General features: G+C 41.9%; 1 protein-coding gene across 1 annotated transcript in view; it reads left to right on the forward strand.

Annotated features, from left to right (window-relative positions):
- Nucleotides 1–17,136, forward strand: part of CACNB2 (calcium voltage-gated channel auxiliary subunit beta 2) — a 402,450-nt gene that overhangs the window by 378,221 nt on the left and 7,093 nt on the right. Inside the window, exon 10 of the mRNA XM_073801728.1 lies at nt 4,507–4,616. Within this exon, the coding sequence (XP_073657829.1) occupies nt 4,507–4,616 (110 nt within the window). The remainder of the gene's footprint in view (nt 1–4,506; nt 4,617–17,136) is intronic.

Consider the following 17,136-nt stretch of genomic DNA (forward strand, 5'->3'; position numbering starts at 1 on the left):
GTTTGTGGAAGCCCTGGAGAGTTGTCAGGGTCATGGTCCTGGTTGTTAAAATAGCACTAAGTGTGTCAGGTCGAAGAAGAGATGATGAACCATTATCCTTTCTGTTATGTGCAGTAGAGGAGCCCATTTACAGTCGGATCCACCCTAAACAACTGTGTCATCCCGTGAACAAAGCAATCTTCCTGTTCACCTAGTAGCACGACAGGTAAATTAACAAGAAAGTCGGGGGCAAGAAGGAAAGCCACCATCAGTGATGAATTCGGTTGTCCTCTCCAGTGATTCTGAACATGTCAGCTCTCGACACAGAAGCGTTCAGAATGCATACTGAATTCTGTAGGGATGGGTCCGTGACCTTGTGTGAAGGAATCTTCCTGGAAATCAGTCATCCTAGAAAATATTACATCACTTTGTCAGGTGGGAAATGTACTTAGACGTGAGACAGCTTCTTCTAAACCGGTGGTTATCTACCCTGGCTGCATATTAGAATCATCTGCAGAGGTTTAGAAACAAAAAACCCACCACAGACTTACATCCCACCTGTGACTAAGCGAAACCTAGAGTCTAGGATGGGACTTCGTGTAACTGTAAAATCTTTGCTGGCAACTTCGATACACCGTGAGGGTTGAGGACTGCTCCTCTACACTGAATTGTCCCCAGAATTTGGCCCTTAGGACTTTCAAGGTCTGTTTTTTTTGGCGGAACCTCTAGTAATGACTTAAGGAGTTGCAATAGAACCGTGGCTGTCTTCCACAGCCTACAGAGAGAACCACGTAAGCAGTCTGGTTTCACTTGGGAATGCCTTGGGAAGTCATAAGGAAACTAAATATGTTTAAGTTGATGTGTTTAGTATCTCTTTTCTGGTTATCGTTTTTTCCACGTTCAGTAATCCTGTCATCAAAGTACAAAACGCTTAATCAAGTAGACTTACTTTTTATAAATAGGAGTCCCGCTCCGTGATAAAAAGGAATGAACTACTGATACACACAACATCGTGGACGAATCTCAGATCCGTTATGCAAAGTGCAAGAGGCTCAGCTCAAAAGGCTACAGTGATGCTCTGGAAAAGGCAAAACCATAGAGATGGAAAACAGCTCCGTGGTTGACAGGGGTGGGGTGGGGCAGGCGATGGAACTGTCCTGCGTCATGAATGTGATGGTGGATACAGGACTTCATGAATTGGCCCAAATTCAGGGATGTGTACACAGTAAAGGATGGATTTTACAGTATATAGATCAAGAGATCTTTTTCTTTTTTTCTTTTTTTTTTGCAAAAGCCAGTGATTCCCTTTCCACACTTTACTGAATGTCCTGCTCTCAGAGGGCAACTAGTTTTACCTCTTTTAACTGTATCCCTTGGTATTTATTCCTTGCCTCTAAATCGTGTGCTTCATTTGCTGCTTGAGTTTTCACTGCTAGGCATTATCTCTGGGCTTCCTGCCGTGCAGACTGTTTAGCGCTCTCGTGCATATTCCTCCTTTCGCTCTCACATACACGCACCTGCATCCGTCTCATCCTCCAGTCTCCCAACAGTTAAAGCATAATTTTGGCTGGTTCCGTATACTGGATGCATGATGACCATGTAAATACAATTTCAATGAGCCATGTTGTATACTCACATTACTTTTTTCTTGTGTGTTTTCTTTGTGGTTTCTGTGCAATTAATAATTTTGCTTTTTACATGTGCTTAATTTTCTATATAGTGGGCACCAGTCAAGCCCCACATTCTCCCCTGGTTGTCTCAAGTTCCTCGCGATATATTCATACACATCCGATAGTCCCTCAGCTGTGCCTTTTTGAACCTTCTCTCCAGGAACGTTCTGTCCTGCTCGGGTCTGGATGGTGTGTCTCTGTGCTGAGTGCACATTTGTCATTCGGAGACATCTCATTCTCCTTGGGATGCCTTTCTTTTGGGGTGTGAACCCCTTTTTCCTAGATCACTTGATCTCTTTCAAGGCTTACACCCATCGTTTCTGTCAAAAACATCCTCCAACAGTTTCCTTAGAAAGAGGACATTCAAACTTTTTGAGACCCTGAATGTCTTAAAGTGCCTTTGATCAACCTTCCCATTTAATTGATAGTTAAAATAGTTATGGAATTCTGATTAGAAAACTTTCCCCCAGAACTTTCAAGGATTTTTGTTCCATTGCTTTCTGTCTTCCATTGTTGCTGTGCTTTTTGTTTTGTTTTCAGTTTTAATACTTTTTTATTGCCGTTGATTTACAGTGTTGTGTTAATTATTCTTGCTGTTGAGAAGCACAAGCATTTCCATTCCTGAACCTTTGTATGGGACCTGCCTTTTCCTCTGGAAGCTTTTAGGTTTTTCTTTGTCCCCAGCGTCATGAAATTTATAAGAATATGTCTGGATGCGGAAGTTTCATCCTTTGTGCTGGACTCCCCCTTTCCATTTGGAAAATCAAACTCTTAATTCTAGATTTTTTATTTTTTATTTTTTTTTTACTTCTCTTGCGTTTTCTTTATTGTCTCTTTTCAGTAACTCTTGTTATTTGGAAGTTAAACCTCCTGGGTAATTCTCTAGTTTTTATGCCTTTCTTCTCTGATTTTCCATCAGTTTGTCTTTTCTGTTTTACTCTTTAGCAGATTTCCTTAACTTTGTCTTCTAAGCCCCTCTTTTGAATTTTTATTTCTACTGTTATATTTTTAGTTTCCAAAAACTCTATCTTAGTCTGAGTCTTTATATAGAAGTTTGTTCTGGTTTTGTAGATATGATCATCTCATAGCTTTCAACTTTAGGTGTTAGTCATAGTTGATTTTTTTCTCTTTGTTTTGGTCTTTCATGTTAGAAGTTTCCCTAAGATGCCCAAGGAACACTGCTGTGCTCAAATTTAAGAACAGGGCATCAAAGGAAATTCTGTGCTGATAGGTACAGCTTGTCCCCTTTGGGTCTCCCTGTAGGACAACCTCACTGGACGATCTTCATAGGAAACCACCAAAGTCCTGATCTTTGGGTCTTTTCTGTTTGGTGGTCAGATTCCCCAGAGAAGAATCTTCCATTCTTGACACCTGGAGGATATAAACTTGGCTACCAAAATTCTAGGATGAGGAAGAGGGCTAGGGGCTCAACATTTAGCATCCTTTCTTCTCTCTGTCCCTGCTCTGTGTGGCATCCCCTGGTCAGATGCCCTCTGTTTTGTTGCCTAGAGAGACTAAACTTATGGTCTCACACCACACGGGAAAAGGATGGCCACCTTGTGGCTTGATGTAGTGGAGGGGAGGTGGAGGGATCTAACTGTGAAACAGACTTCTAACCAAATCTCTTGTTTTTAGTCCCCCCTTCACCTTCTTCTTCAGAGGTTTTGTGAGTCCTCTCTTTTGCTCCGCACTTTCCCTACTGCTGGCTTGTTTATTCGGCTAAGTCTCCAGTCTAAGTCATCTACTCTTTCCAGCTCCCAGATTTTGTTGCTCTCATTTTGAGCCTGTCTAAAATGACCCCCACAATTCATGACTGTCTGTCACAGCACCCCCTGTGTCCTCTTCAGAACAGCCATCTTAACCTGTAATCATTTTATTAATTTCTTATTTATGACCCATATCTGCTACTAGACTCTCAGCACTGAGGAAGACCTTGTTTGTCTTGTTCTTATTTATTCCTCATGGCTATCACAGCACCATACTGTGGGAGGGATTATAGCACAGGGCCTAAGAATATAGGCTCTCAGTAGTTCTGGGTTCAAATCCCAGCTTCACCACTTTTCATAAATATATAGCCATGGAGAAACAATCTACCTATGGGTCACTTTTTTTTCATCAGCAAACGTGGGAGGATATCCTCTCTGCTGAAGTTTTTGGAATGATAGGGCTCTTCTGGTGGTGCAGTGGTTAAGAATCCACCTGCCAATGTAGGAGACATGGGTTCAATCCCTGCCCCGGGAAGATCCCACATGCCGCGGAGCAACTAAGCCCGTGCACCACAACTACTGAGCCTGCGCTCTAGAGCCCGCGAGCCACAACTACTGAGCCCGCATGCCACAACTCCTGAAGCCCACATGCCTAGAACCCATGCTCCGCAACAAGAGAAGCCACGACAATGAGAAGCCCGCGCACCGCAACGAAGAGTAGCCCCCGCTCGCTGCAACTAGAGAAAGCCCGCGCACTGCAACGAAGACCCAAGGCAGCCGAAAATAAAAACAAATAAATAAATAATGTTTTAACAAAGTTAAATAGATAAAGTTTTGGAGCGATTTAATGAGGTGGTCTGGGTAATGAGGTAATGCGGGGTGCACGCCTGGCACTTCATAAGCAACCAGCAGATGCTGAGTCAGGTAGGTGCAGGATTTTCAAAAAATGAATGATTAAGTGCCCCAGCATTTTTTGGGTTGAAAATATGGTCACTGTGTGTGTGTGTGTGTGTGTGTGTGTGTGTGTGTGTGTGTGTATGTGTGTATATGTGTGTGTGTATAAAATACTTGGATGAGTTTGGGGCATGCACTTCTGTCCCCCTTTATTCAATGAATAACCTCAGAGTCCTCTGTTGCTTTTTCCCCAACAGGATTTCCATCACAAGGGTCACCGCTGACATCTCGCTGGCCAAACGCTCTGTCTTGAACAATCCCAGTAAACATGCCATAATAGAGAGATCCAACACAAGGTCAAGTTTAGGTAAGTGTGTGCTTCGCCAGTGAGCTGAAGCCATTTAAACCCTTCTCTCCTGAGGCTGCTGGTGAGCAGGTCTAACTAGATAATAATTCCATGTGTCATAGCGCAGAGACACTACAGACACGTGTCACCAGTAGCCACTGCTGCCGTCTTAGTGATTTCATGGTATGGAAGGATTTGTTTTGAAAGTTTTGAGTTAAAAATTCCACAGGCTGTCAGCATGAGTGTTTTGGCTGTGTTTTCACGAACATGAGCCCTGGTGTCTGCAGACTCTAAAAACTCCTGGCTTTGCATCATTGTTACCACAAGCAATGTCATCAGCCTCTTTAAGGCCCAGTTTCTGGTACCGAACCAAACTTGGGTCCCCTCGCCTGCATGCAGTGAAGCCAGTCTACTGACGCCAGGTTGAGGTGAAGGAAAGTACCGCATTTATTGCAGGATGCCAAACAAGGAGAACGGGCAGCTCATGCTCAAAAGATCCGAGCTCCCCAATGGCTTCCAGGGAGGGGGCTTTAAAGGCAGTGTGAGGGAGGGGGCCCTAGGGTGTGTGATTGGCTCATGCACAATTCTTGGATTGGTTGGCATCAAGCTTCAAGCACCATCAACCTTCTGGTTTCAGCCTTCTCGTTCTTGCTGTCAGCAGTTTTCATCCGGAGGGGGTCTGCTTCCTTAAAAACAACTAAGGGATGTGTGTCAGGCCTTTATCTCTATTTTTCAGGGAACTGGGAGTTTGATGACTCTGTGGTGGATTTATAGTCTAAATTGTTACCAGTTTTCCAGCCTAACAGCTGTCCTTTGTTTTTACATCTTGACATTCCTAATGATTAACTCCTGAGCCAGCCTTTAGAGACTCAAGGGAGGCCTGGAGACTGAAGCAAAAGCCTTTGACTTCAAAGGACAGGCACATGGGGCTTGTATACGGTGTCATTTCTTCATCTAAACAGCAAAAGAGAGAGAGTAGTAACTAACTGTAGGATTATTAGAAGGATTAAACATAGTATGACTTCCATAAATAATGGCTATGATCCCAAATCCCTTAATACTTGAATTATATCAAGAATTATAATTGTATAATATTGATAGCCATATTTTTGTTTCATTTGTAAAAACAATTTGGAGATTTCAGTTAACGTGTCTACAGGGTTGCGTTTGAACGCTGTGCGTTATCGCGCACTGATTTGATCAAGTGAAAGAGCTTTGGCAACTATTTCATCCGTTTGGCACCTGCTTGAAGTTTTAGGTTAATCGCTGTTACACATGTAACTTACTGGGCATTAGGTTTCTATTCTTATAAATTTTTTCATGGTTGTGTGAGATCTTTGATCTTTGAGAGACTGGCTTTTAACGTCAAACTTTTTAGTTAACTCTGAAGTATATTGTATAAAAAATAGAGAAACTGTTGAAAACAATAACCCTTATCTGTGATGAGTATAATACCTTATAGAACCCAGTTTTGTTCCCCCAGCAGTCCCTCATTAACTAAACTTCAGTCATCAAGCTTTAGAAACATATTTGGGGGATGGAATCCTACATTTTGTTTAGGGTGATCTCCTGTCCTTATCGTCTGTGACCCTTAAAACTCTTTGTATACATTTTTGATGCTCACAGTAATCGTTACAAAATGCTCGTTCCATTGTTTCAACTGATGAACGAAGTCAGGTAATTTGTTTAGACTCATCGTTTGAATCAATGGCGTCACAGTTTCGTGTCGGTTGCCAAGGCTTTTGTGAAACTACCAACTATATATTACTGTTCAAGACTCTTGCACTCCATAGAGTGAGCATACACTGGACAGTGACTGTCAAAGTCAGGGAACAAAAAAGATGAAGGAGCTTGTAGCAATGAGGCCAATAAGTTGTCAGCTCATTGAAATGGAGGGTGATTGAGAAAGCTGTTCATGCACTGCACTGCTTGGTGAAGACCTAAGGCTGCAGGGAGGCGTATCCACCAAGAACAGCTTCTCCAAGGAGCGAAGCCCGAGCTGAGATCTAAAACGGGATAGGGTTTAGCCAAGGAAAAAGGGCGAAAGAGTGAAGGGTATGATAGGGATTTCAAGAGCCACAGAGGCTTCTAGAAAACATACATGCTTTACTTTGATGGAGTGTATGGTTTAAAAAAGAGAGAGGTGGGAGATGACACCAGAGAGATAAAGGGCGGAGACGGGGGCGGATGTTAAGGAATTTGGGGCTCATCCTTAAGGCTCGACGGAACCATGACTAGATTTTAGGCATGTATTCATCCACTGATGAACACTTGAGAACCACCCATGTGCTGGGCATCACTGTAAGTGCCGGGGACACAGATGTGAAGGACAGCACATCCTCACGCTCATACAGCTCTCGTTCCACAGAGGAGGTGTGGACAGAAGCTAATAGAAGTAGCTGTAGACAAATAACAGTTAGAGCTAGTCAGTCAGTGGTTGGTGATTCCTGGTAGAAGCAGCAGGTAGAGTCAGCTGAGGAGGAGAGTGTGACCTTATATGGGGAGTCAGGCGAGGGCTCCCCGAGAAGGTACCATTTTAGCAGAATCTTTTGTGTTGTGAATTCTTTACCCTTGCAGCTACCTGAGAAAAGAGAGAAGTTCTGGGCAGAGGGCGCGATAGGTGCAAAGGTCCCGAGGTGGGATGCCAGTCTGGAAAGGTCAAATACGGTATGGTTCCATGTATATGATGTCCTAGAAAAGCCAAAACTCTAGTGACAAACAGCTGTGGTTACCTGGGGGGGAGGGTGTGAGCACAAAGGAATAGCAGTTTGGGGAGCGATGGAATTGGAGGTTACACAAATGTTTACTCGTGCGAAAATCCATATAGCTGGATACCCCTCAAAAAGTCAATTTCACTGCACATTTTTTTTTGGGGGGTCATGCTGTGTGGCTTGTGGGATCTTAGTTCCCCCACCAGGGACTGAACCCGGGCCCTTGGCAGTGAGAACGCAGGCACCTAACCACTGGACAGCCAGAGAGTTCCCCACTGCACATTAATTTTAAAATTAACATCAAAACATACTTAAAGCTGCTTCTATAGAATTGTGAGAAATGAGCATTGTAAGAAAAGCAGTTGGAGAAGAAGATTCACTTTTCCCTATCCCCTGCCAGCTTCTCAGTGTTTTGGTGCTATCATCTGGGGTTTTTCCTAAATTATGGATTTTTTTCCCATAATTAATTTAATTCCATTTAAAATTTTAAATGCCATAAAATACCCTGCCCTGACCCACAGAGTCCCTTCAGTGGCCTCGACCTCTCTCTCTGTCCCCACCACCCGGCTGAACACAGCCCCCCAAAATCTAAGTTTTCCAAACTTAGTGTCCCCATTTCAGTCACTATTATTCACTCTCCAGCTGGCTCCAAATTTGTTTATAAAGAAGTTACCAGTAACCTCCCTGTCACTAGTCCAGTGGACATACTGCAGTCTGTTTTACGTGACGTTGCAGTGACATTTGGAGGACATCTGTCCCCCTCTCCTCGAAGCACCCCTCCCCTTGGATTCCTCAACAGCACCGATTCTGGCCCTCCTGCCTTTCCTTTTTTTGCAGGCTTATGCTCTGTGGCTTTTGAATGTGAGTTCTTTTTTTTTTTAATTTTATTGACGTGGAGTTGATTTACAGTGTTAATTTTGCTGTTCAGAAAGTGACTCATTATTTCCATTATATTTTTTCACAGGATATTGAATATAGTTCCCTGTGCTACACAGTAGGACCTTGTTGTTTATCCATCCCATATATACCAGTTAGTTTGCAGCTGCTCATCCCACACTCCCGTTCCTTCCCTCCCCCACCCCCCTCCCCCTCAGTAACCACAGTCTGTTCTCTATGGCTGTGAGTCTGTTTCTGTTTCGTAGATAAGTTCATTTGCGTCGTACGTTAGATTCCCATAGAAGTGATATCGTATGGTCTCTGTCTTTCTCTTTTGGACTGACTTCACTCACTGTGATGATCCCTAGGTCCATCCATGTTGCTGCAGATGGCGTTATTGCGTTCTTTTTAATGGCGGAGTCATATGTATATATACATACAGACCACATCTTCTTTAGACTGTGAGGGGTTCTTAACTGTCCCTCTCGGGTCCTCTCTCTGGTCCCTCTCTCTCAGCAAAACTATTCATACCGATCGCTCCAGTTACTTCCTATATGCAGACAGCTCACAGTTTGTACCCCAAGCTGGACAGTGCCTTTCCACTCCAGAGTTACACATCCTACTTGACGGGGTTGCCTTGTGTATTCCTCAAACTTAGCACATGCTAAAGAGAATTTATCAGCTTTCCTGTATTCTGATAATTTCCCAGGGTTTCTTATCTGAGTCCTAACAGTCAGGATACTCATCTCCGTTTGGAGAACCAGGAGACTCTGTGGCCCTCTTGATACGTGAGCACCCGCACTTCCTTCCCCAGCACATCTCCAGGTCTTGTCAGTTTCACCTCCTGAATTTCTGTCCCATCTGTCTCATCACATGCAGTGTTTACACCACTGCTCCATTCCAAGGGCCCCGAGGCACCGTGAGTACTTCACACCTATTTTGACCCGGATCCCTTAGTTCTTCATGCCACAGCCGAAGAAATCTTTTCAAAGAGCAGATCTGTTCCGGACACATCCCCGCTTCAAACTGTAAATGTCTCTGCATTGTTCTTGGACGACAGCAGAACTCCTCGATCTGGACCTGGACCCCGGGTGTCCACAGCTCTTAGCCTCACCTCACACTGCTCTGCCTCACTCCTTCCACTTCACGCATGCCGTCTGCACTCGCCTTCCACGGCTGCAGTAACAAAATCATACAGACCAGGAGGCGGAAACAAACTTATTTCTCACATTTCTAGAGGCTGGAAGTTCAAGATCAAGGGGTCAGCAGGTCTGTTTCTCCTGAGGCCTCTCTCCTTGGCTTGCCGACGGCCACCCTCTCGCTGTGTCTTCACATGACCTCTCCTGTCTGCACCTCCCTGGTGTCTCTCTCTCTCTCTCTCTCTCTCTCTCTGTCTCTCTCTCTCTCTCTCTCTCGTCTTATGAGGACACCAGTCATACTGATGTAGCCTGCCCTATCCTACTGGCCTCATTTTCTTTGAAGGCCCTGTGGCCAAATACAGTCACATGGATACGAGCCCACCTGTAGGACCACATTTAACTTTACCTCTTGAAAGGCTCTATCACCAAATAGGGTTCCATTCTGAGGTACTGGGGGTTGGGACTTCAACACAGGAAATTTGGTGGTGGGGGGAGACACACAATTCAGTCCATAACATTGCCTTTCACTCAGTCCTTTGTCTGCCGCGGAGCCTTTGCACCTGCCGTTCCCTCCTCACCTGACTCCCCCTTTGAATCACGGGAAGGGCCGCCATGTTACCCTCACTGCGTGAGTGCATCACTGATGCCTGTCTCCCCCACTCGAAGATAAGCCCTGTGAGCTCAGAGATTGGGTCTCTTTTGGCTCATTACTGCTTCCCGGGTACACCCCACACTGACTGGCGCGAAGTAGGTGCTTAGTAAGAATATATGGGCTAAGTGGGTAGTCACACCTTGACACTGAACCTCTCCCCAAACGCGCCACACCTTGATTTTCTGTCCTCTGTGTTTATGCAGACTTGGAAAATGGCTTTGCATTCAGTGTTTGTTGTACATCACAAATCTGTATTTTCTCCAGGGAAAACAAGTTATCGTGGTATTCTTTTAAGCTGTAGTTGTGCTGACATTAAGGATATATTAAAGTTGGGGGGCGGAGAGAACTATTGCTGCTATATTGCCCCGTAAGAGGATAAACTGTCTGTATTAAAGTATCAACACTCCAATCTTTGCTTTTATTGAAGTCAGTTTTTCTTACCCTTTAAACCAGTTTCTATGTAGCATGTTTTTCTCAGTCTGCACGATAAGTTCTCTGCAATGTTGCTTTATTTTTAAAGAGTATTAGCATTTCAAAGATCTAAGTCAAATTATTTTCCAGTGTTTGTGAACTGCTGGAAGGTGTATGCTGGAGGAAAGGTAAACCAGACACTGAGTTTGGGGGCAGAAACGACTGCTAAGAACTTATTCTTTCAAGCATTACTTATTATCCTGGAAGGTCTTTCAACCCAAGGGCAGGTAGGGGCAAACTGGGGGACTTTATTTTTTGTTTTAATATTTACTTGTTTTGGCTGCCCCAGGTCTTAGTTGCAGCACGCAGGGTCTTAGTTGCAGCATGTGCACTTCTTAGTAGCAGCATGCGAGCTCTGAGTTGTGGCACGTGACCTCTGAGTTGCGGCACGCGGGATCTAGTTCCCCGACCAAGGATGGAACCCAGGCCCCCTGCACTGGGAGCACAGAGTCTTACTGGACCACCAGGGAAGTCCCAGGGAGCTTACTTCAAAAGCATTGTTTTCTTGTATACATTTAGTAAAAAATTAAATTTGAGAAAATTGACCTCAAATTTAATAGACAAGATCAATTATAGCAATTATTTCTTTTATGAAAGGATGAAAGATCCTGTATATTGAAGATATAATTTGATAGGTAAAAATTTGCTTTATACATGAGATTTTAGAAAACTTTCATTGCATAAACAGAAGTATAGTATGTTGCATTTGGAGTTGATTATGCTAATGTACCACTGTGTGACATGAAGGAAAAAAAACCTGAAAATTTTGTAGCTTTAAGTACATACTCAGGTTTTCGGAGTGGTACAGGACTTCCTTGCCTGTATGGATGTCTTTATATGGGCTCATAAAACTTCTCACCTTTTTTCTCAGTTGCAATATTGGTCAAGCATCATAATTTAAAATATCTACATTAGCTATGCACATAAATTACATTATAGTCTTAGAAGCAAAAATATTATTTAAATTAAAATAGTAAAGGGCCTGGTAATACAGTTATTTGCCAATTCCAAATCCAAACTTTTAAAACTAATAAACTCAGATACTTATTGCTTTATGAAATAATTCACCTCAGAGTTTCTTTAATCTGCCCAACTTTATACTGTCTGCAAACTGTGGCTTGGTTTTACTCCAAGCAATTTTCCAGGGACAAATCAGTTTAGGAAACTATGCTACATCTTTGCACCCGTTTGTACACAACTGTGCAGTTGTGGGATCTACTTGTGTCACACGATAGCAAAAACTATGTACCGAAAGTGGGAAAATATCAGCAAATGAGAGTAAAGGAAGTGAAGCTAGATTTAGCCATGCACGTGGCAACAGCTGTAACTGACAGTAAAGGAAGTGAAGCTAGAGTTAGCCGTGCACGCGGCAACAGCTGTAACTGACAGATAACACACAGGGAGCAGGGGAAGGCATTTACTTTGTATATTAGCAACTAGGTGGTAAGATGATAATGTTTACAGCTTGGTAAATGTTTTCAGTGCAATTGAGGAGTCAGCAGAGATAATTTGTTAAAAGTCTGTCTCTTTCACCTTGTCCTGATGGAACTGTTCTGTCTCTAAACTGTGGTGATGGATATAGGAACCTACACATGATAAAACTGCCTAGAGCTCAGTACACACACACACACACAGATGAGTACATAAAACTGGGGAAATCTGAATAAGATGGGTGGATTGTATTAATATTAATGTCCTGGTTGTGATATCGCACTACAGTTTTGCAAGATGTTCCCATTGAGGATAACTGGGTAAAGGGCACAGTGTTCTCTGTTATTTCTTACAACTGCTTGCGAACCTACAGTTATCTCAACAGAAGCATCGATTAAAGGAAAGTTCATCACTTATGTTGGTAGCACCAGGGACTGTGGAACGGGGATGACACACCAGAGAGAGCACCCCTTATTTGGTCCTCAGGTGTGGTCTCCAAATCAACAGCATCATTATCATGGGGGCATTAGTGAAGACTGAACATTCTCAGGCCCCATCCAAACGTATAAAATCAGGAACTGTGGAGGTGGGACCCTACAATCTCTGGTTTAACAAGGCTGCCTGGTGATTCTACCATATGCCAGAGTCTGAGAACTACCGATCTTGTTCAAGCCCATCACTGTTCAGTGAAGGATCTGAGAGCCATAGGAAGTGAAGGGACCTGTGTGGTGTGGGTGAGGCACCTACTAACGAATAAAGCTAAGGCTAGACCCTGGGTGTCCCGACTACCAGTCCAGGATTTAGTCCATTGCGCCGTGTCGTGATGCTAATTACATCTCTGCTTTCTCTGAGGAAGAGAAAAAAATAATTGATGGAGAATGAAGGGCGGATGATAGACTCTAAAACTAGCCTTGCAGATCGATGCGATGTGGAATTTACGGGACTGTTGATCTTTTGAATCTCATTTCTTCCCTCCTCGTTGACCTATCCATTACCAGCGTAGCTATGTCTGTCTTAATAAATTAGCACTTTTTATTCCACAAGATTGCTCCAATGGCCCAGCTATAGCAATATTTCTACCCAAAGGGAGTTCTTCATCTAAATATATTTTGGCAGTCAAATTCATTATTCATGTTTTTGAAGATTTAATGAATTTTTTTCTACAACAGCTTCTACCTAATACATATATAGTCAATTAAAAAGGCAAAAATATGTTACATTATATATATATTAAATGATTATATTTTTTCTTTGCCTTTTTAATTCATTCCTTCAACACAGTTTTTGAGTGCCAAGCGTGTACCAAGTACTGTACTGACGGAAGGAATGGAAGTAATTATGTACTGTTGCCAGTTTTCTGTCAGTTCACTGCCTGTCGGAAAAGTTTTCAATCATATCATCAAAATACAATGCAATAAATGTTAACAGAGGTAGGCACAAAGCAATACTTGACATTTGTTAAGTATTTACTGTGGGCCAGGCACCACAATAAATGCTTTGCATGTTGATTCACTTAGTCCCTCATTTCCATTTTCCAAAGAAGAACACTTAGGGAGCTCCAAGAAATGAAGCCTGTTACCCAAGGATCACACACTCTATGAAGTGAGGAAGCCATTTTGGTGCTTGGGACTGGGTGCCCAGAGGCAGACCTCCCTGGGCCTGCGGAAAGGAAAAGAAGCTTAGAGAGGGCTTTACAGATTTCGTTTTTCAGGATAAGTAAGGAACTTGCCAAAACTAGAATTCTGTGCTTAGTGATTATGAAATGGCGTTGGAATTACCATTACATCACTGATACCAGAGCCATCGCAAGTCTTATTAATTCTCGACTGACCGCTTGGATGTCGTCCAACGCTAGCTACGAAGTGTAACAACCGCCTCTGTTTTTACAGTATTGTTCAATTATAGAAATGTCTTTCCAAACGAACGCACTTCCCTTCTTTCTCATCTTCCAGAAAACATGATTGTTTCTGAGCTCTGAGTTTTTTTTTAATTGAAGTACAGTTGATTTAACAATGTTGTGTTAATTTCTGCTGTACAGCAAAGTGACTGAGTTATACATACATGTACATTTTTTATATTCTTTTCCATTACGGTTTATCACAGGATATTGAATACGGTTCCCTGTGCTATAACGGGAGGACCTTGTTGTTGATCCATCCTACATACACTACTTTGCCTCTGCTAATCCCAAACTCCCAGTCCATCCCTCCCCCACCCCCTCCCCCTTGGCAACTGCAAGTCTGTTCTGTGAGTCCGTTTCCTAGAAAAGTTCATGTGTCATATTTTAGATTCCACATGTAAGTGATATCATATGTATTTGTCTTTATCTTTCTGACTCACTTCACTTAGTATGATCATCTCTAGGTCCATCCATGTTGCTGCAAATGGCATGGTTTCATTCTTTTTTATGGCTGAGTAGTATTCCATTGTGTACATGTACCACATCTTTAGCCATGCATCTGTTGATGGGCATTTAGGTTGTTTCCATGTCTTGGCTATTGTGAGTAGTGCTGCTATGTACATAGAGGCGCATGTCTCTTTTTGAATTAGAGTTTTGTCTGTGTATATGCCCAGGAGTTGGATTGCAGGGTCATATGGCAACTCCATTTTTAGCTTTTTGAGGAACCTCCATACTGTTTTCCATAGTATCAGCACCAGTTTTAATTCAACGGCTGTTAAGTGATTGGGATTTGGACAGGTCAATAAGGCTTTTCGGTTTCAGAAATGAACATCAGCTGTCTTTGACATTTCTTTTTTGAAATAAGTTCTAAGCATGATGTACTCTGTCAAAGAAAAACCGCTAGTACAGATACATTTCTTTTCGAAGCATCATTTTTACTTGGAAGTTAAAAGTATTTTCTTCAGAATTTATTGGTCATCTTTTTTTAAGGTTTACTTACTAATATGTTGCACTGGGATTCTGAAAAAATCTCCTTTAAATTTTTAAATATCTCATTTCCCCCCTTAATTTAAAAAGTGTTAAGATATTTGTGTATGTAAGAATACTAGAAGATATAAATATTTGCATATATATACACATATATACATGATACATATATTAAGCACTTGACATTTGTTGATAAAGTAATTTTGTATACATAATAAGATAATGGATTATTTTCTTTTATGTTTATCTGTTACTCAGATTTTATGCAATGAACAAACATTACATTTATAATCTTTTTTTTTCATAGGACTCAAACTGCTAAGAAAAAGGAAGTTTTTTTAAGGTGTGGGACTCTGTGATTAACCGTTATTATTAACTGAGTACATGGATGAAAATCTTTGTGATCAAATTTCTTTTTTTTTTGAGACATACCTGACATACCATTAGATTAGTTTCAGGTATACAACATGACTTGACCCATGTATATATTGTGTTATGATCACAGGAAGTCTAGTTACAAGTTTACGTACAGTTACAAGTTTTTTTCTTGTGAGAAGAACTCCTAAGATCCACTCTCTTAGCAACTTCCAAATATACAATATTAGTAACTATAGTCACCATGCTGTGTGTCACATCCGTGGGACTTATTTGTGCTTTTGACCACCCTCACCCACCCCCCACTTCCCACCTCTGGCTACCCCCAACCTGTTCTTTTTACCTATGCTTTTTTTTTCTTTTCCGATTCCACATTTCCGTCAAGATTCTATCACTGGATCACGTGGTGGTTCTATTTTTAATCTTTGGAGGAACCTCCACATCATTTTCCATAGTGACAGCACCAGTTCACATTCCCACCAACAGTGCAGGAGGGCTCCCTTTTGTCCACATTATCACCACCGTGCTTGTTATATTATCTTTTTGATGATAGCCATCCTAACAGGTGTGAGGTGGTATCTCATTGGGGTTTTGATTTGCATTTCCCTGATGGTTAGTGATGTTGAGCGCCTTTTCATATACCTGTCGGCCATCTGTAAGTCGTCTTTGGAAAAATGTCTATTCAGGTCTTCTTCCCATTTGTTCATTGGACTGTTTGGTTTTTTGCTATTAAGCTGTAAGAGTTCTTTACATATTTTGGAAATTAACTCATCCTATACAAGCATATCTCATTTTATTGTGCTTTTCATTTGATTGCACTTTGCAGATGTTGTGTTTTTCACAAATTGAAGGTTTGCGGCAGCCCTGCCTTGAGCAGGTCTGTTGGCACCATTTTTCTAACATCGCTCGCTTCATGTCTTTGTGTTACATTCTGCTTATTCTCGCAATATTTCAAACTTTTTCATTACATTTGCTACGGTGATCTGGGATCAGTGATCTTCGTTACTACTGTGACTCTCTGAAGGGTCAGATGATGGTTAGCATTTTTCAGCAATCAAGTATTTGTTAATTAAGGTGTGTACACTGATTTTATAAGACAATGCTTTTGCACACTTAATAGACTACAGTTTAGTGTAAACACAGCTTTTATATGCACTGGGAAGCCAAAAAGTTCATGTGACTTGCTTTATTGTGGTAGTCCGAAAACAAACCTACAGTATCTCTGACGTACGCCTGTATATGACTTGCAAATATTTTCTTCCATTTGGCAGGTTGCCTTTTCATTTTGTTGATGGTTTCCTTTGCTGTGCAGAAGCTTTTTAGTTTGATGTAGTCTCACTTGTTTACTCTGGGTTTTCTTGTGTTTGCTTTTGGTGTCAAATCCAAAAATGCATTGCCAAGACGAATGTCAAAGAGCTTACCACCTTTGTTTTTTTCTAGGAGTTTTATGGTTTTGGGATATACATTTAAGCCTTTAATCCATTTTGTGAGCTGATTTTCGTGTATGGTGTAAGACAGTGGTCCAGTTTCACTCTTTTGCACATGGCTGTCGTTTTCACCCAGCACAGTTTATTGAAGAGACTGTCCTTTTCCCCACTGTATATTCTTGGCTCCTTTGTCATAAATTAATTGGCCATATATGCATGGGTTTACTTCTGGGCTCTTCTAGTCTGTTCCACCGATCTATGGATCTGTTTTTACGCCAGTACCATACTGTTTTATTATAGTTTTGTGATATAGTTTGAAGTCAGGAAGCATAATTCCTCCAGCTTTGTTCTTCTTTCTCAAGATTGCTTTGGCTGTTTGGGGTCTTTTGTGATTCCACACAAAGTTTAGGATTGTTCTGTATCTGTGAAAAATGCCATTAGATTTTTGATAGTAATTGCAATAAATCTGTAGATCACTTGGGTATGGACATTTTGACAATATTAATTCTTCCAATCCATGAGCGTGGAATACCTGTTTATTTGTGTCTTCAGTTTCTTTCATCGGTGTCCTA

This window comes from Tursiops truncatus, chromosome 2, assembly GCF_011762595.2.
Source record: "Tursiops truncatus isolate mTurTru1 chromosome 2, mTurTru1.mat.Y, whole genome shotgun sequence".
NCBI classification, from domain to species: Eukaryota; Metazoa; Chordata; class Mammalia; order Artiodactyla; family Delphinidae; genus Tursiops; species Tursiops truncatus.